Source organism: Hakea prostrata, chromosome 6 (genome assembly GCF_041222555.1).
Source record: "Hakea prostrata isolate BN-2017 chromosome 6, UWA_Hpros_2, whole genome shotgun sequence".
Lineage (NCBI taxonomy): Eukaryota > Viridiplantae > Streptophyta > Magnoliopsida > Proteales > Proteaceae > Hakea > Hakea prostrata.
The window spans coordinates 35,554,140-35,574,710 of NC_142605.1; the positions used below are offsets into that span (position 1 = coordinate 35,554,140).

The 20,571-nt window shown below is 39.7% G+C and overlaps 2 protein-coding genes across 2 annotated transcripts; both read right to left on the reverse strand.

Annotated features, from left to right (window-relative positions):
* Positions 1 to 1,115: 1,115 nt before the first annotated feature.
* LOC149013670 (Nucleotidyltransferase family protein) lies at positions 1,116 to 15,506 on the reverse strand. The gene is made up of 6 exons (XM_089158163.1): positions 13,946 to 15,506; positions 12,607 to 12,981; positions 6,256 to 6,479; positions 6,046 to 6,109; positions 4,341 to 4,537; positions 1,116 to 2,296 (listed from the first exon to the last, which is right to left on the reverse strand). The coding sequence occupies exons 1-6, from the start codon at positions 15,299 to 15,301 to the stop codon at positions 2,086 to 2,088; spliced, it is 2,427 nt and encodes an 808-aa protein (XP_089014289.1). The 5' UTR covers positions 15,302 to 15,506; the 3' UTR covers positions 1,116 to 2,085.
* A 671-nt stretch (positions 15,507 to 16,177) lies between these two features.
* On the reverse strand, positions 16,178 to 17,902 carry LOC149013671 (putative carboxylesterase 9). The gene has a single exon (XM_089159238.1). The coding sequence runs from the start codon at positions 17,849 to 17,851 to the stop codon at positions 16,544 to 16,546; it is 1,308 nt and encodes a 435-aa protein (XP_089015364.1). The 5' UTR covers positions 17,852 to 17,902; the 3' UTR covers positions 16,178 to 16,543.
* Between the last annotated feature and the right edge of the window lie 2,669 nt (positions 17,903 to 20,571).

Genomic DNA, 20,571 nt, shown 5'->3' on the forward strand with positions numbered 1-20,571 from the left:
ACTCTATTCTTTGGCACTGCCTTGGTTTAAATGTCTCATCTCTCGTCATTGCCCTTTCATTCCTACATCAACATTCCACATCCATTGTCACATATTTGTAACCCCTCGCTATATTCTTCACTCTCATGGAATTGAAGATGTCAACCACTTCTTTATATGCCCCTTTGTCTGCTTTATTCAAATGTGTTCCATTAGTTCCATTCGACCTTATCCGGGACTTATATCTTGCTTTGTTGGGGGAATGATCATGATTTCCAGGTCCTTCACTAGTAATTCCATGTATGACACCATTGAAAAAGGCTACTAGAATTTCAAAGATGGACTTCTAACTCTAAGATTATGTAATTTATGTGCAAAGCCAATTTTTAATTTAGTTCCTACATTTAGTTGTTAACCAAAGCCTTCGCATGCCTACAGTGACTTCTCCCAAGGGGCTCCCTACCCCCATTATAACTCGGCCCATCCTCCGGATTAGTTATTTGATTTTTCATTCATCCAAAAAAAAATTTTAAGAATTTAAGTTAACTAGATAATTGTAATTTCCATCAACCTATTTTGTTGTTTATAATAAAAGGAAATAACCATGATCAGAATTAGTTACAAACTATTGTAACCCTCTCTTTTTTTCCCTTTTGTATAGCAAAATTTCTCAATGAAGATAAACCTCATTATTTCACATGAAACTGCACCAAATAACTTTTAGGAACAGAATAAGGGGTAAAAAAGTTACAATGGAATTCCTTATTTTTCCACTACCGTGACAAGAAATTGTTCTCTCTATAAAAACATGTGGCGGTGTTTTTAAACTTAGGAAGAGGGAATAATTTTGAAAATAAATAATTAAAAACTAACTAAGATTAACCATATTAGTAATAGGAGTCTTGACTGATAAATTGAATAACTTAGGGAATGACATTAATATTAAGAAATAACTTTAAAAAAAGTATAATTTTTTTATTTTATTATATTTTTTTGAGTAGAGGAATTGGTAATTTTATATTAGGAGGTTGAGATTATTATATATACCACACAAGGAGTGTGCAATCTATGACCTCTTCACTAAGAAATACCAAGCAAGCAGTTCGACTCCGCAACCCTTTGATGATGGTAGAAATATGTAAATTACCCCGACACCTCAAAACAAAAGCTTTAACAGTGACCACATACCTTTATATGCATGGGGTGTAAATGTCCATCCATACTCTTCACAATTCCCTCTCACACCAATCTCTTTTTTGTTTTCCTTTATTATTTTTCATAAGAATATTTAATCAACCTTACATAATTCAAAGGATAATTTCAAAATTAAAAAAAAAAAAAATTTAACCGGCATTTAGTAATGAAATGTGCCCACTGAAATCAAACGTTAAGATATCTTTGTTTTTCGAAGACAAAGTAGGGTATCTTTCCCTCTCTTTCTTTTTTTTTTTTCTTTTTTTTTTAATTAATTTTTTTAATCAGACAAAGGAAAAGAGTGTACATTCATGATAGATCATCATCTGATACATAACAAGCCTACCGGGCCATATTGGATGCTGCATATGAACAGAGTTAGTATCCACAGACACAGAAGCAACAGAACCCCTACCTGGTTAGAGATAAAGTTTCTATATTGGAGTGACGAAGCAATTTACTTTTAAAAAAATGATAATGACCATTGAATGTGTATGTATGTATGCTAAAATAATATGGGTTTGGTCACAGACTCACAATGCAGCAATTTCACCATTTCAGCTTTGAGAACGAACAGCAACCAAAGTAATATCATTTGAAAAATACTCGACTCGGCAACACAGTTGTGCCCTGACTCAAAATGACGTATTAACGAGGAGGGTTTATTGAACTCCGAATTCACCAGAGCCTTCATAAGTCCCCAAGATTCATTGGGAAAATAACAAAATTTAAAAGCTAAAAGATTGCGTGAAGTCCTACAAAATGATTGAGTAGCTATACAGGGCAAACCTAATATTCTAAATTACATATGAACAAAAACTAGAAAACATATCATATCAAAGAACTGATGCAAGAATACACACTTCAAAACACATACTTACACCGACATAATGCCCAATCTCAGGGATAAACTCAACTTGGTACATAGCGGTCAAATAGTTTTATCGAAGGATCAGGATCGTACTGCATAATCTTCGCAGCTCTTTCAAATTCCTCCCGAAGAATCTTTATGCTGTGCTTATCGACAACTCGACCAAGATCATGAGATGTTTCAAAGGGATCTTCTATGCATATCAAATGACGATCATTCCCAATTCGCCTTGTCCAGTCCTTGGCTTGCTTACTATATGTTTGACCCAGAAAGAAAGATTTTTAATTTAATGAAACAATGAGAGACATACTGTAAGGAGAAAATTAAAGAAAGAAATGATATACATAAATAAGTTTTAGACGTAAGGCAATCCCACCGGGTAATTAGTAGTTTTGGGGGATGAGGTCAGAGTAGTTGAAAAGAAAAGTTGCATACAGGAGAAATTCTCTAAGGTCACTCCATCCTGCAATGGACGAATTGATGAAATTCTCGGGAAATTGAAGTAGAATCCAAAATGTGACACGAAACAGGTCACCCTAATGATTGTGCAAGATTAACCAAGCCCATTTTGGGAATGTATGGCAGATGCTAATGCTTCCTAGAGCTTCACTATATGATTTCTTCACAGCAATAATATACTTTTCTTACGAAAACTGAAGGACATGTAGGGGTTGGTCGAGAGCAGGAATGATTTTCCTCTCCATCTTAATGACATGTCTTGGGAATAAAATTTGCCTTCCCCTAAGATTGGGTAAATGGCTGAAGATGAAAACGAAGGTTCCCCATAAAATTTTACCCAAAAAATGACCAATAAACCATAAACTGTTTAAAGCATCTCCATTTACAGTTTTCAATATGACGATGAAATCATTCAAGGACTAAGGATTTATCAGATAAAACAGACAAAAGCAGCTACGTGTCACATCCTTACACATACATGACCAGCCTTACATGTCCTAATATTGTATTGTAATCAAGTTAGGTGAACCTCAGTATAGAGTTTTAGTTGCCACTGCCACCATTTGAAAACTAGCATTTGCTGCCACCATCAATCAAATTTGGATCAAGCGGAACATCAGGAAATAGACCTCCAGCTCCAGACCTTTTTGTCAGAATTGGGATCCATCTCTTTTGATGTAAAAGAAAAATGTTCCTCTATTGTAATGTTTCCCCAGGAATAGGCACATTAGCCTCCTGAGCCAACACTTCCACCCCCACCCCCCAAAAAAAAATCCCCTGCCTCCCTGATGTGAAGCTTGCTTTGCTGTTGTGCTCCTTGTTTCAGGAGCTTGTTTTCTTTTTCCAGTAATTACTCATTCACCCCCCCCCCCCAAAAAAAAAAAAAAGTTGCTATTGCAACCTGCTGGTTGTGGGTACAAAACTAAACAGCAACCCTTGCAAAGAAAGGGGATGAGGCTGCATAGATATGCTGATGTAGGACAAAGCACGAAGAAAAAGAAGCCAAAACACTGCTCAAGTGAACAGTGTCACAGCTCCTAGTTTCTCCTTTGTGTGAATGATACTAGAAGAATCTTGCAGGGCCCAAGACCAGATCATGTAAAGATTTTTTTTTTCAGAAGTTTAACTTTGTAATGTTCCACCCAGGAATATGCACATTTTAGCCTCCTGGGCTAACCCGCCCTCCCACCCCCCAAAACCCAAAAAAGAGAGAGGGGGGGACCCCAACCATGCCTCCCTGATGTAAGGCTTGTTTTGCTGTTGTGCTCCTCGCTTCAGGAGTTTGTTTTCTTTTTCAAGTAAATTACTCATTAACCCAGAAAAACAAAGTTGCTATTGCAACCTGTTGGATGTGGGTACAAAACTAAAACACCAATTCTTGCAAGGAAAGGGAATGAGGCTGCATAGATATGCTGACGTAGGACAAAGCATGAAGAAAAAGAAGCCAAAACACTGCTCAAGTGAACTGCGTCACAGCTCCTTGTTTCCCCTTTGTGTAAATGATAGTAGAAGGATCTTGCAGGGCCCAAGACCAGATCATGTAAAGGTTTTTTCCAGAATGATAATTTGTGTGGGGGAATTAGGAGTTCATCTAGTTTTGCAGGTATTTTAGGGTTAAGTTAACCTTAATTTCAGCTCGACATTATTTTGTATCTAAGCCATGGTTTATCGAATTCCCCTTTGCATACTTGGCATGAAATTCAGCACATATGATTTAAACTAAAAGCCATAATGTTACAATATTAGAATGACACTAAACATCCCCAAACAAATTATATATGCATGAATAGCAGGCTGGGAGTAACTGGATTCTGAAGGTTAAAAAGGAGTAACGCACCTGATTATACTCCCTGTGCGTACCGATATAACAGCATTTGCATAGTCGTGCCGATATGCCCAATAATCAAAAAATTCCCATATCAGTTGAGCAATCCTTTCTTTGTTCTGTGCTCCAAAATCACGCAGAGCATCTACTCTATCAAAGTATGCACATTCTACATCATCTACCGTCACTGAGTATGTTGCCTCCATTCCCTTGAATAAAATTGATGGTTCAGTAAAAAATAAGATAATTCACCAATTCTTGACAGGGAAATAGAAATATTATGATGATAATAAATTTGTACCACCCCACATTTAACATGAGATAACAATAGTGCCGACAGTAGTCACAAAGACCAAAAATGCTTAACAATCAAATTCTTATAGCAGGCAAGAAGAATTTGATTATGCAACCAATAACTGTACCACAACTCATGACAGAAAATATGGTACTATTTTTTATTTATTAATTATTATTACTACTCTGTTAGAAAAGCATTTATTTGTTAAATGTTCCATACTTTCAAGGCTCTAGTAACTTGCTAGGTATTCTATGATTAGAAGATTGGGATCCAATCCATCACAAGTGTTAGGTGGAACCTTCAAATTATAACTTTGTTTTGCCTACAACCAAGTTGCAATAATACAAGTACTTTTACTGTATCTCATGGTTATGGGATAGTAAAAACCATCAATAGATCACTCTAGCCACATAAGCTAATCCAACTTCAACCCCTCCCCTCAAAATAAGTTAAAGATAATCCTTTTAGACAGTTTTATCTCATGTTCCACTTCAGTCTTTTCCCAACCACTGAATTTTTTTCTTCAGGTCTTCAAAAGCAACAGTGCAAAATTAAGATTGGCCTATTGCAACTGAGTGATTGCAGGTTCAAATCCCAGAAACAGAATCTAGATGATGCCGGAGTTATGGCTGCATGTACCTCGCAGACTAGTCCCAACATCTAATAAGCTCCATCGAAGAACTGTGGGGCAAGACCATTCGTAAAGTTCTGGTCTTCCACCCTGGTTTCGGCTGGTGGTACAAAAAACACCTCCCTCCCCATTTTGATATCATATTCCTTTTAGACACACACACACAACTCTTGCCTTCCCATTCTGCCTTTGATCTCTTCTGTCCTTTATTTTCTGATTATTCCTAGTATATCCCACCTAATAAATGTTAATCCCCTAGATACTGTCGTCTATAAAGTACCACCTTAAGACTTCAGATTCTTTATGAGGTTGCCACTTTCCCTAATAACCCAGGAATAATTCATGTTTAGTCACTATTCACCCAAAAAAGAATCATGTTTAGCCACCATACTCTGAGTTCTCTATTGTCCTATGGAACCAGAGTGAATCCCAACAGTTTCCAAACCCCAGAATCACCAAGGGGATATGAAACTAATTAAGTGAACACTGCAAAGTAAAACAGCAAAGTCATGATCCCTGTAATAAATTACCAGCCTTATGTGACAGCAATGAATATACTAAACCACAGTGAAGCAAATATTTCAGTCACAGACAATTCATTACCATCAAACAGCAAGGCAAGCTTGCACAACATAAAATCCACAGACGGAATGAACAGATGGGTAAAATCTAAGAAATAAAAAAACCTGGTGCCAAAGACTTCACACATGGAAGATCAAAGTAATAAGTACTTCAAAAAATAAAACTACATCAAAGTTTGAAAATTAGCCAAACTAATAATAGGGTACCTGCAAACATGGAAGAATAGCAGGCTTACGCTGTTGTAAGAAGTGGATGCACATTAAAACATATCTGGAAAAGTAATGCAACAATCAGCTTACCAGAATAACATAGATATGAACAAGGTGCACAAAAAGATAAGGAAAGTTGGGGGGGGGGGGGGGTGTTGGAACACCTGCTAACATAAAAGTAGTAGTTACCAGGTGATAGATACTCACGCATAACTAGATAAAGTTCCCTGATATGTTTCATTGACACCCCGTGACTTTGCCCAGTGTTTCACGATGAAAGCCAATTGGCGCAGTCTGGCATCTATTCGTGCATAGTCTCGAAGGAGCTTTGTATTAACAACAGCCAAGACATTATTTATGCATATGTCGCAGGAGATACCGGTTGTTGGATCCATCATCTTTACTATAGGGACTCTGGCACGTGTTAGAGCCTGCAGATATAAAGCATATCATGCCCTTATAGTCATAGCCATTCAGGCAAACTAAACAGATTTTTGAGACACAATTTCTTCTTCTTCCTCCCAATGGCAATAATAACTTGCTGAGCAAGAACTTTTGAAAGCATGTCACCATTTGGGAAGTAGAAAGTGAATTCACACAAAGTAGTAGATCATGACAACCCCCCCCCCCCCCCCCCCCAAAAAAAAAAAAAACCCCAGAAAAAATCTACCCCCAAAAAGGGAAAGGAAAAAAAAACATGGGGAGGAGAAGAAACTAAGCATATCAAGTGAAAATTAAAGGGAAAAGGGGGCTAGAATCTTAAATGACTCATAGAACCATTGTACAACTCAATTTCTCCACAAAAGTATGCCATATGATGTGCAACAATTGATGAGTTTACAAATTTTAAAAAGCCTACACATTATTGCTTTTTTTATAAGCCTTCAAGTATCCACCAAACCATAAGAGCAACACGATGACAACAAATACCCAAATCTTTGCACTTATTGTGATAAAATCAGAAATTGAGAATTAAAGGTAAGTTTTCCAAAAGACATCTGCCCGTTGATTTACCAATCACAAAATCCAAGCAAATGAATAATTCATCAAGGATGCACAAGATATAATTGCATTCAAGCGATATGGTGATGATGGTGATTGTGATTCACTACTTTTTTTTCTTTTTTCCCTGTTATTTGTCTTTAAGATTTCCAGATGGGGATTGAGCCAGAGTCAGAGCCAGTGTGCTGTCCAAGCAGGACGCGGTATACTCATGCCTGATGCAGATCCAATATGTCTCTGGGTTTCCCAACTAACTTGAAGATTATCTGTGGTGTTCCGTCTCCTGGTGTGAGTCCCACCATTCAACCGGGGTGGTATATCCCACCTAGTTACTGTTCGGTTAATCCCATTACTTAATCATGATATCATCTACATGAAGATAAATGGTGGCACCAATTAATAGAAGTACTATGCAACAGTTTATAATACCTACAAAGACCAGGACTTTTTCTTTGGGATGAATAAATAAATTGACTAACCAAGAAGAGAAAGTACAAGAGCACGAAGGGCAAAGCCCGAGCATAGCCACAGCGCTCAACAACAAGCAACCAAAGAAGCAACAAAATTAGCAGCTACCTAAGAGTGCAATGGAAGCAAACAAGTCATACAAACAGCATCTATTTCAGATTTTTTTCTTCTTCTTATTACACGGCTACGTAAAATCAACAATGAAATCATCCTGATTTGTGTTGCCCTTTATTGGCTTCGTTGCTCCTACAACTCTCACAATGGGGACCGACAATGGGTTAGGGACATCGTCCTTGGTTTGGCCAGAAGGGGGAGAAGGGATAAGAGGAGTGGGCTGGAGAGAAGAGCAGGTGGGAGAACTAGGGGTAGGGAAGAAAAAAGAAGTGGACCTAGATGGCTGGGCAAGCAGAGGAGGCCGGGGGGTTGGGCCAAAAGGAACCAAAAGGAGGGGAGGATAAGGGCCTCGGCTGGGAACAAATCCCACTTCTGGAAGGGACCAGGCCCAGCAAAGGTGGGGATGGGCCATCCCATCAGGGGAGAAACATAAGGGTGGAAAGTAGGATCCTGGGTTGAGTGGGATAAATGGGCTGAAGTAGTGGGCTCACTAGGAGGCAAAGGTAATAAGGAGTGGGAGGCCCAGATGGGGAGGCCCACATGAGAAGAAATAGAGGGGCGAGAAGGGAAGGACAGAAGGAGAGAGTGGAGGGTTGCCTGCTCGTCGTAGATGAAGGCGGGGCAGTGAGCAAGGGGAAGGGGGGAATTCTCTAGAGAAGGCATCGGGGAAGGGGATGCATCGGGAGTGTCAGGGGCAGCCAAGACACAGGAATCCCGACCTACATCACAGCCGAATTCCCGCCCTGAAGTGCAGCAGAATCAGAGGCCAGAGGAGCAGAACCAGAAGCGGGATCAGCAGTATAATCTGGATTTCGAGCTAGGTTGCGGTTTGCAGGAGGGCTCACCGAGGTGACGGCTGGTCGTAGGTGTTGAGGCCGAAAGACAAAGGAAGCAACCAACGACGGTGGGAGGGAGCTTCAGGGAAGGTCTCTGCAGCAGCAAGAACTTCAAAAGGGGTTATTTCCAAGGAGTCGGAAGCGTCATTGCCGTAGGGACGGCCAATAAAATCTTCTCAAGAACATCTATGATGGAGGACGGAACAGAGGGTTCTTCCAGCGGCATTCTTTCCTCAATTGAGGGGGGAAGTGGGGAACCACCGATTGGTTAATTTGAACAAAGGAGTATGAGAAGATATCATAGCCGAAAGAAGAAGAACTACATCGAATTGGGACCCAATTTTAAACGACAATTTGGTTGTATCTGAACCATTTTCGTCTTCAATGGTGACGAAAGGAGGCATGGCTTTAGCAACAGAGACCTCCACACAGATTTGAGCATAAGAGAGGCATTCCAAGTTGATCTTTTTGAACCTGAGCACAAGGGTCTTCCAACAGCAGAGCCAATATGACTCAAGCAGTCCTGATTCCGAGTTCCCAGAGGCAGACCAGGGAGATTAATCCATTGGGGAGGGAGCTGAAATTGAGTCTACAAAGGGGCATCAAGTGTTCCCAAGTTTTGAGAAGGATCAGAGAGCTACCAACAAACAACGGAGAACCTTTGAGGGCTTTGGACTAGCAGGCAAGGGAGGCAAATTTGAAGAGGAAGACCCCACAATCAACCATGAAAATATCCATCATGCCTTGAGCCTTCCATTGTTTACCAAGAGAGGATTTTACTATGCTAAAAGAGGGAGACAGCATAAGCATGCATTTATCATTATTTATTGAGCAAATTGCACTGGACCCCAAAATGGAGGCTTTAAAGTATTGACACCCCACTTTGTGTTTAAAAAGCACAGAGACCCCAAAATTAGATTTTCTTTGGATAGATTTGTCCAATTTGTCATTGAAAACCTTTCAGACACTTTTTATTATAGGGATATTTTTTAAAATAAACAGTGATTTAACTATTTTTAGTGATAAATTTGACAAATAAATCCATTAAAAATCCAATTTTGGGGTCTCTGTGCTTTTTAAACATAAAGTGAGGTGTCAGTGCTTTATGGCCTCCATTTTTGCGTGCCAGTGCAATTTGCTCTTATTTATTTGATTTAATTTCCCATACTTAGTTAATTAAAAGAGAGCTAATTGATTATTTTTGTGTATTTTTCAAGAATAAGGTGATTTTGGTTATTAGAGATAATGTGGAGCAAAGTTGGCAAATTTATTAGATATTGGAAGATTTTAAATCATGGGATTCAATCTTGTTGCCCAAGAAATCATGAATGCTAAGATCCAACTTAATTTATGCAAGGAGTGCATGAATCTTAGCCAAATTGGAAACAAGTGGAGGTCCAAGGAACAAAATTGGTAATAAGATCAGAAAATCGGGTAAACAGACCCACCTTGAGTATTTTGGACATATATCTCTTGTATGAACTCTAATTTCGGTGATTCAAGATGCTATAGAAAGATAACGAAAATATAAACAACTTTCTAGTTTTGAGTTTTTTCAGAATTCGAACGAATAAAGGTCGAATTGACAAGTAAAGAGAACGAATTCATTGTGTGCGGGATACATAAAAGAGAAGCTAGCCACAGAGGAGGAGAATACAGCGAACGCGGATCTTGGCTCTCATCTCTCTCATTGCTCAAGAAGAACACCACATCTGTCTCTTTTTCTAAATTTCATCTTGTTTTATGAACTTTGATATAATGAGTAGCTAGTTCCTTTTCTTTGGGATGTAGATGAACCATGTTTATTTTATTAATATGATTGTTCTATATCTTCTACTTGATTGTGTTTGAGTCTGGCCAAAGATATTCTATAACTCAGCAAACTAAGCGTGCCAAGCTTCGGCGAAGGACGACAATCTTGCGAAGATAGGGCATACCTAGGAAGACCATCCTTAATTTGCTTTGTAGAGTTATATCGGTTAGTGAAAAGCATAGGGGATTCACAATCCCAAAGATCTTCACGTATTTATAATTAAAGTTTTTGCATTAATTAATAGATTTAATTTAAATTTATTTTTGTTAAATTCAATCTTAGTAACTTAGCCTTTTAGTTCCCCATAGTTCAACCCCATACTTTCTGCTAGCTAGATTAGTATAGGATTTTATAGATTAGTATAGGATTTTATTTTTTATTGGTTAGCGACACGATCACAGCCCAAGGAATTGGCCCACCATAGCATTTTGCCATCGTTGGATTATTGGGTTGGCTGCGGAAGAACGGCAATGGATCATTGGAAGAGGGAGGGATGAAGGTTAAGTCGTGACCAAAAGAGGGTTCCGGAGTAGGGGGAAAGAGAGAGTTCCATGGTTTGGGAGCAGGAGGAGCATGGGGAATGGTAGAGCCAGGAATAGGGATGGGAGGACAGGCAGGGGAAAGGTGGCAAGGTGGGATTAGCCATTAAAGAGAGGGAGGGGGTTCAGGGGAGGTGAAGGTAGCAGAGGTGACCGGAAGCAGGTAAGGTGAGATAGCCATCTTTTGCCCCATAAAGACAAGGACTTAATCCGGTGAAAACTGAAAACATATGTCAAGACACACATTTAACAAAAAGGTCTAGCTGCAGGTGTAGCAAATCAGCAGAAGAAGAACTGGACAACAGAAATTGTCTCAATGAGGTACTGACTTACATTGATGATTTGGCAGCCAAGTGAATTAATGTGTTGCAAGAAAAGTCTTAACTTTTTCTTTTGAATGTGGTTTTTCTCATGGAACAAATCTCACCTAGATATCTAAGCCTTTTGAAGGTCAGAGACAAGACTGATGAGTTAAGGAAACAGCATCGCTTCAAAATCTAGGAATAGCAATGTATCTCAGTATTTCACACATTAGTTGTAACTTGCTAATACTAAATTACATGCAGAACAGGGCCTATTAGTACGTTGTAGCTACCAACCTAGGGTCCGAAGTCAAATTCCTATTTGGACATTGATACTTCAAGACCTAAAATAGTGTCTTTGGGTTTATTGGCCCAAAATAGGATGTATACCAAATTTCATGACCTAACTAAGTCAAAACCAACTGAAACCTGATTTTGAGTTTTAACCTGCCAACATCTTGGTCTAACTCAGTTGTTTACCTGTCCAAAACCAAGACTTTGAACCATGGATCTTAACAAGTTATCTCTGCTTTTTCAAGATGTGAAACAAGAGAGAGGACTAGTAAAGCAAACAGCGTTACAATCATGATCTCAGATTCATCTCAGCATCTGGCCGAGTCCTCAAAATTTTGTAACTATTTTAGGTTGATAGTATTCTTTCTAATTCTAAAATTATGTATACAATAAATTACATATAAAATAGGGCCAATTAGTATGTAGTAGCCTACAAACCTAATGTCTGAACTCAAAACTCTTGTTACGACACTGATATTTCAAACTCTGATAATGTCATTGATATGCCGCATACCAAGTTTCATGACCTCAAACCTGTCAAGTTCTTTCTCTCTCTCTCTCTCTCTCTCTCTCTCTCTCTCAAAAAGAACCCAACAAGACATTGGTCCAATTAAGTTTTCTGCCTGGCCAAAACCAGGCCCATAACTGAGACAATGAACCATGGTTTCTTAAGGTCCCATGATGGTGGAACTCAGGAATCTTGTTCACTGGGTGTGGCTATTTTTGTTTGATTTTCCTCATGTTGTACCCCATAGCATTTAATAAACAGATGAAATAATTAATAAGATGATTCCCAAGCCTAGAATGATGAATGACAAATATGCTTTTCTAGAGCCTACAAAAAAAGGGTTATCAAGGCGATTCAACACAGGAAGGGGGAATTTGAGGTGACACCACCAAGGTGACAAGGCGTCGCCTACACAACCAATGTGACACAAGGAGCCCAGACAACCACAAAGTTCCTGGGTGGCGGGTGCCAAGGCAACGCCTTGACAACTAAGCAGAGAAGTAGCATATATTTAAGGACCAATGAGGTAGAGACTTGTTCCTACTATGGTCCTCACCGCCTTACCGTCTATTAGGAATAAATTCAATCCTACGATTAAAACAAGAATCTCTAAAGGCTTGGCTAGTCAATGACATCCAAACTGTAACAGGCATACTGAAAATAGAGCAAATATTCTGCTCACCTGCACATCCTGGAGATTATCCGACTGCAAAATCTCTGCCAACTTCAACAAGATCTCAGACTTGTTAATGTCTGCATCATCAATTGCAAGGCAAACATCAATGTCGCTATTGGAAACCCCAAATGAATTAGCACATGATCCATAAAGATACAGCTGAGCATTAGGCCACTCCTTGTTAACCAGTTTTTCCAACAAGGTCATCAGTTGCTTCTGCTTGGCCTTTTCTTCCTCCGCTGGTATTAGAGATTCATATATTGCAAGAAAAGGAGCATTTAGCCTGTCTATATCACTGCGACAGATCTCTCTTCTCTTGTTCCTGGTCCACTGGCCAGATACACGTGACCCCCTGGAACTGGACATATCTGATTTTAAATCCTGCTCAAGAAAACTGACTAGTTAAATCTAAAGGGAAAGGAATCATCTTATTTATGAAAAGAAAAATTAGTGGCAACACAAGTTTCAGCTCACAATACAATTTATCAACATAGCCAAATTGACCTGACACAGACCATGACCAGTGACCATCTTGTGGAAATAATTCTCCTCAAATTTTGCTCATTTTGTCTTGTTTCTATACAAGCAATTTGATGCTATAATGTTGTGAACTTAGCATCTTCTTTGTGCATCTATCTTCTAGTGCAAAATGTTAGGTCAGCAGAAACAGACTTCAAGAGAGAGAAATTTAAGGTGGCGTTTGTATAAATCAATGACAAGGAAAATTGGGGTTTTTTCCCCCTTGTTTCTCATATATTATTTTGCAGGTGAACTAAATAAAATATATCCTGATTTAGAAGAGAAAGAGGGTGAAATGATGGACCAGTATTTAGCTCTACCAAAAAAAAAAAAAAAATGGACCAGTATTTAGCAATACTTTCCATAGTAGTCTAGAAGCGTTTTTGAAGGCCTATTCCTCTGCTACATCTAAGAGGATAAAGCCTAGGAAAGTATCTCTAGATGCAAGTGACACACTAGTTGAATTTAGGCTGTATGCATGTATTCTTCTCTAAATCTTAAGAGCCATTCTCAACCAGATCCGTATGTTTTAACAATTGAATAACTACATAAAAAGAGATGGACCTCGTAGAGTTCTAACGTTTAGATTCACCAGACGCGACTTAGGACATGAAATCTCAGATCGGATAATGCTAAATTCACCATTGTAAATATGTCATTAACAAGAAAACTACATTATTTAGTTAATATCATTTTTTCTCTTCCTTCCCCAGTGGATTGCTCTATTTTCCTATCCTTACATCAACACACCACCAAGTTCAACGCACTATCAAATGTTACTTGACAAAAGCAATACAACTACTAAATTTAAAGGGCATCGAGTTACCTTCCTTGTGCCATTGTTGTTAATTTCATCCTCATGCATCAAAGAACCCACATGCTTTTCAGCCAAAATATCATGTTCAAGTAGTCGATCCCTTCCATAGGCTGCAGCCACTACTCCATTCCTATCCCTCTGCCCAGGCCTCAGAAGTCCGAGATTTCCCCTTTCAGCAGCACCCCGAAAATGTAAATTCGACAGAGATTCTTCAATTTCTGACGCAGGAACAGAATGTAGGTTACTCCCTGTTGGTGGCCCAGGGCGATCAATCTGAGTAGTGAGTCCCAGTCCACGAGATGCATCACCTTGAATTCCATGATCTTCAGGGACCTGTCTTCTGATGAACCGTTCTTCAGTGTACAAAGAATTCATTAGGTTTTTCACTTCATCACGACTTTCTTGACCCTCAGAAACCCGATGTCCTCGGCCCTGGGGCTTGTGCGGAAAACCAGGAGGTGGTCGCCTTTGCTCCGGCAGAACAGAACTATGAAACCCAGGAGACTGCTCATTCCCCCAGAGTGTTCTTTCCCTTTTTGAAAAATGCTCATGAGGCGCATAACTCGCTTGCCTCGCACCAGGGTAATTTATTTGCCCATCTAATTGCCAGTTCCAATTCGACTGAAGAGGAGATAAAGAGTGAATATCTATACCACCAGAGATTCGAGCTTCAGCTTCACGTTCTAGCTCCTTCTTGGCACTGAATTCGGCCTCTGAACTTACCCTATCGACTCCTCGGTTGGGTGGTTGAGAAGAATTCTCATTTGGAAGACCCTTACTGCGAGGGAGGTCAATCGAGAATGAACCAAACATTAACGTGCTCTCTGGTGGCTGTGTCTGCTGATGCTGGTTCCGAAGCTCCAGCCTTCCCGCACCATCGGGAGTACCCCAAATCCCTAATTTCTGAAGGTCGTCGGCTAGAAACAGGTGATTTGCAGGTAAATGAGAGCTCCGGTGATGATCAAACCTGTCGATGCCATGGGGAGGGAGTCCTGGAGGACCCCAGGTGCTTTGATGAAAAGGAGGGAGAAGGAAATTAGAGTGAGGCGGCCAAGGAGGAGTTGTACGGAGATCATGGCTGTTAGAGAGCCATGTCGGGAAAGGGAGGGTAGGACCTACGGCTGCAACGGCAGGATCATGGTAGTAGTTATGAAGGTCAATGGAATCAACAGCCACAGGGAAAGGCGGAACCGGAGAGGGAGAAACTCTAGAATTTGCAGCGTTCGTTGGCTGTGGTGTTGAAGTGCTTGCTGGAGCTCCAAGAGGCGTTTGCGATTGATGAGGTTTTTGAAGGAGTTGAAGAAGAAATTCCCCACCGGCGTTGGCTTGAGGTGGTGACGCTCCTCCGCCTCCGCTGCTGGTCATGGTGGTCAGTGAATTAGTGAAGGAGTCCACAGGTCTAACCCTAGAATGAGCAACAACTGAGAAGAAGCCTCCATGGTTACACACAAAACTCGAAACCGATAGGAAATCCTTCTCTCTCCCTCTCTCTCTCTCTTTCCCTATCTGATCAACTTTTCAATCGACGTTCCTGACTCATTCCTCATTACAGTTAGATTGGAACTTGTTCCAGGATTACACTAATACATAAATATATATTCCGATCCAAAGATCACGTGCCAAATTGTTGAACGATTGTTGTGCTTCGAACCTAAGAACAGATATTCCCTCCATTCTCTACTTCACTTTGGTTCACATATATTTCTCTCACCCACTAAAAGTTTGCAACACATCTCAATTAATTACCCTAATTCTACCTTCCAAAAATTTCTATAGTTGATGTCAAGTTACAATTGTGGTCTTCGAGTAGACGTCTATGTTGTGTAGGATGCCCACGTGGTGATTACTAGAAGTTTTATATCTGATCCATTTTGTTAGCACTTAGAGATACATCTTATCTCGTAATGTAAACTGGAAAAGTATAAAGGAAGTGCAGACTTCTATCTTGAAGAATAGAAAATCCAAACTCGGTTCATCATTTAAGTTTAACTTTGAATGGATCTTTTCTTGTATGAATCATACTAACAACTTAAGGAATTTTATATCCAACTAAAAGTTGGATTAAATTAGTTAAGATTTAAATTCTACCTCGATCGAGCCTGATCTTCAGCGAAATTCTATAAGATGATTCATGTTAAACTTTATCAGAAATCAATGAAAATTGAGAATGATCCCACACCTAGTTCCAAGTTGTTGGCATTGGAGAATCTGAAATAACTAATGTTGAACCACTCGTATAAATTCTTAATCTTTCACTTCCGTTCTTCTAATAAGATAAATTGTTGAAATTTATATTATGGGCGAGACTATTACATATAGGACAGAAGTGTCAAAATTGTGACCTCTTCACTAAGGAGTGCGCAACTCCTCTACCCACAATTAATCATTATAGAACACCCCCATATCAAGACAGTAGAAAAGGGCAAAAATAAAGTGAAGACAACTAAAGTTACAGCAGAGAAGGGCAGAAATGAAGTGAAGACCACTAAAATGTTAATAAAAAACTGATCCAAACTTTCTGAAAGACGGGAGAATTGAAAAGAGATTCTTGTCAGAAGTAAAGGTAAGACAAACTTTAGTGAGGGCTGAAGGAATTGGATATCTTAATCAATTCTTGTTAGCGATGCGTTGTTCTGAGTGGAAATTGGATCTGGAAATGGAGGTGGATTTGGAGTAATTAGGGTTAGAAGAGGTAGAATTGATGAAATTTTTTAAGTAATTGAGAGTGATAACAGCTCTACGTGAATCGATGAGATCGATGCCATGGAAACCCACATCTTCGAATTGAGCTGCAACCTCAGCTCCATTCATCAGCAGCAGCTCCACCAAAGCTCTCTGTCGATCAATGGTAACATCTCCTCCGTAACCTCTCACCAATACCTTCCCCATCATCGTTATCTTCCGAATCAAATTAGGGCTGCTCCATGGATTGCAGTACTCATGATCCCTGTTTGCTCCCACTGGTAGCGCCATCTCCCAGATGAGATCACTCGCCGTCAATGGAAGCATCTGATCGTCGGCGTATCTAAGTTCAGAATGGGTTCTCTCCTCCCCACCAAACAATGGTTGTGTCATCATCACACCGAGGATCTTAAGTGGACCAAGATCCAAATCCAAAGCTCGCAACCTCGCATTGAACGCGATGTTTCCGCCGCTGTTCCACCCAAACAGCAAAATTCTGGAGAAATCAGCCATTTGCCTTAACCATGGCTCCCCGTTTTCATCTAGGGCTTGATGCTTCACCCACAGCAACGCATCATCTGCGTCTTCGTACGCCGCCGGGAGACGATTCTCCGGTGCCAGACGGTAGCTGACGGACACCACGATGCAAGGTACAAGTCGGGCGGCGCGTTCGCAGAGATTGTTGCAGAAGACGGTGCCGGAGGTGAAGGTGTGAAATCCGCCGCCATGGAAGTAGATGACTAGAGGGATGCGAAGGCCAGGTTCAAGATGGTCAGTTTTGGGGCGAATGATACGAGCCCAAGTTTTCTTCTCAGGGTTAATCTTTACATCTTTGCTTAGAATGCCTCTGGTTTCACCATAAGGATCGTCCACGGATGCTTCAAGAGTAGGAAGCTCTGCTAATCGTGTCAAAGTTCCATCTGGGTTCAGTTTGATCTGCAAGTGTTCATAAGGATTAATGTGTGACCCTGAAGGCTTCTCCTTCTTGTCGTTTCCATTACAACGGGGAGAATTCAAAGGACTACTGAGTGTTGTTCCTGTATCTGGATCTGGGTATGCGTGCTCTTGCTGCATCTTGGCCATTGCTTTCTTCTGGTATCTATGTGTGTTTACTGCTAGGATTGTGAGCGAGAGAGAAAAGATTGCTGGATAATGTCCTTCTTCTAATCTTGTTTGTCGTCGTTTATAAATATATATCGAGAGAGAGAGAGAGAGTTGAAGAACCGTAGACATGGTGGACTGCAATGGTAGGATAAGCGTCTTATGCGTTTGTCTACCAAACGTAAAAACTCCAAAAACAGAAAGAAGCTTCTTCCGGGTCAGAGTAAGAGACGGTTAACCGTCCTTTAACTACTGAGTTTTTGGGTCCTTCATTCTCACATTTCTGAGTCTTCTTTCTTTCAACTGGTGTCTTTTTTTTTTCTGGTTGAAAACTCTTTGAACTGGTCTCCTTCATTTTCTAATTTTAAGATTCCTTCTTGCTAGTTTAAGATTTCAGCTGTGAAAGAAAGAGAGCTGATGATCTGATATGTTAATGAAAGAGTGAAATATTACAAAAAAGAAAGGGAAATTTATACAAGGTGGAGCCCAAATTTAACAACGGATGGCCACAACTAATTTTACACGTGAAAAGAGAGACAATGCGGTCGGTCACTCTAGGGAAATTTCCAAAAATTCGAGGAGAAGGGTCAAGTACTAGTATTTCACACAGAAAGAAGGCCATCTACTCTTGTACATCATAACAGGGGTTCACACAAGGTCCGAAGTATTGGTTGGTGTCGCCATGTCGGTGGCTGCAACACCACCGAAACCCCGAAAAGTCGGCGACCTTTCGCCAACATTTAGTGGGGTGAACTGTGAGAGTAGACTTAGAGATCAGAGAAGACGGTAGTAGTAATACACTGTCGCAGACTGAGAGAGATAGAGAGAGATCTCAGACTAAGGGAGAGAAGAGATCACAAACTGAGAGAGAGAAAGATCACTAACTGAGGCCATGCGGGAGAAGAGTTGCAGGCTTGCAGCGGTGGTGGAGAAGAGTTGGAGAGAGAGAGAGCAGAGAGGGTTTTGGATTTTGGGACTATGCGTAGAGAACCAGAGACAGAAAAAAAGAGGGAGAGGTTCGAACAGCGATCGAGTTTTGTTAGTCGAAAAATGGAAGACCTATGGCTTGTATTCAGTTAGTTTCTTTCTCTCTTCCGGCGGTAGAACACACCAACAACAGTTGTACTCATGCTGCCGGTGACAAAAGCTTTAATTTCGTCGACATTTCGCCGGTTCGACGAAAAATAACCAATTTCCAGCGAATTTCCGGCGATATCTTGTACCTTTCATTTTGATTGCTATTTTCGTGTCGGACTTCGGCGACACGACGATATATCGCCAACATAAAGTACCATGGGTTCACATCCTCTGCAATTCTCTGTAATTCCTTTTTAAGGAAGCAGCCCATGGTCCACTTGAACCCCAACCTATTGTGGAAGATATTAAGTTTGCATCCTCCAAGCTATTGGGCTTCAATCCCACTTATATTTGTAGAAAATCTAATATTGTAGAGTATTTAACACGGAAGCCCTCTCAATTTCGTGCCAACTAAATTGTCTTGTCCTTGTGCGTGGTTATTAGAGCTATGTTTGGCCATGTCTCCAGTGCTAGTTAAATAAATTGCTTTATTACCACCCCCGCCCCCCCCCCCCCCCCCCCAAAAAAAAAAAAAAAAAAAAAAAAAAGAAAATAAGGAAAAGAGAAGGGAATGCCAATATCTGAAGTCATCTATTAGGGTAGCTTCATGCAAATTCAAAAACAACCATGGTTGGGGGTGTCACGGCCCCCTAGCCTTGGGGTAGCTCTCCTCTTGACTTTAATTGATTATGTCAACAAAATCTTATGTGAAATTAATTTCAAATCATTTGTTAGTCTTTGCTTTATGATGCGCATATGAATTAGATTTTTTTTAGACTGCATATGAATTAATTAATCTTTAACTTTGGGGCAACATCATTGTTCTAATATTATCAAAATAAACAATAGAGGGGTTGGGAAATAGTTTTTACATTTGATAAAAGAAAAGTATGACTTTATTGAGTGAGATTTCTTTGTGAGTGACATGTTCATGAAATAATCTTGATCTCACTTCAAGATGGGTGAAAATCAAAAAGTATTCCAAGAGACAAATGATAAAACCCTGATCTTACCATAATTTCGGAATGTGAAAGGGAATCTGCTTTTCCCTATAGAAAGATAAAATTTAGGCTTAACCCTATATTTCTAGGGTCTAGAATGCAACAACTTGGAATTCCCTAGGATGACTTCAAAAATAATAAAAACTGCAAAAAATCTTTGTCAACACAAATAGAAAGAGAATTGTTACCAATTAGCACATATGAGAGCAATCAGCAATGACATGGCTATAACTCGAAATTTTCCCCTACAAGAAGGGAAAATTGTTATCAAATTCATAGGTTTCGCAATCCCCTCATACATTATGTTTTTTCTCTCGCTATTTGCCCATTTGTATCAAACTTGAACAAGACATGTTATAGATTCGTGTGGAGACAAAGGAAATATGAGAAAACGATTTTTTTTTTTTTTTTTTTTGTTAGATCAGATTTTCTTTGTAAGCCAAAGCTTGAAGACCTTTTCCATAAAAAAATAATGCTTTGTCAAAAAAAGTTAGTTAAACATATAAATTTATTGAGAACTTGTTGATGAATTTGCACAAATGTTTAAAATATTGTAGTAATTATGAACTTAGTTACAGTTGAAATATACCAGAAATACTTTCTTTAACATATGTAGACACCCCAATTGACGTAATACGAGTATCAAATGTGTCTTTGCCCGCAAGATCAGTCAACACAAACTTGTAAGGTTGCACCTTATAAAGGTTATTTCATAATGAAAAAATTAGTTTATATAGAAAGAGCCAAAGGTTGTGGGGGAAACAATATAGTCAC

Excerpts from the sequence above, each read along its gene's own strand:
- LOC149013670 (XM_089158163.1), bottom strand. The coding sequence starts at position 15,301 with ATGACCAGCAGCGGAGGCGGAGGAGCGTCACCACCTCAAGCCAACGCC. Across the intron at positions 4,538-6,045 it reads CTATTCTTCCATGTTTGCAG|GGAATGGAGGCAACATACTC; the intron begins GTACCCTATTAT and ends ATTTTATTCAAG. Across the intron at positions 2,297-4,340 it reads CGCACAGGGAGTATAATCAG|TAAGCAAGCCAAGGACTGGA; the intron begins GTGCGTTACTCC and ends TCAAACATATAG.
- LOC149013671 (XM_089159238.1), bottom strand. The coding sequence starts at position 17,851 with ATGTCTACGGTTCTTCAACTCTCTCTCTCTCTCTCGATATATATTTAT.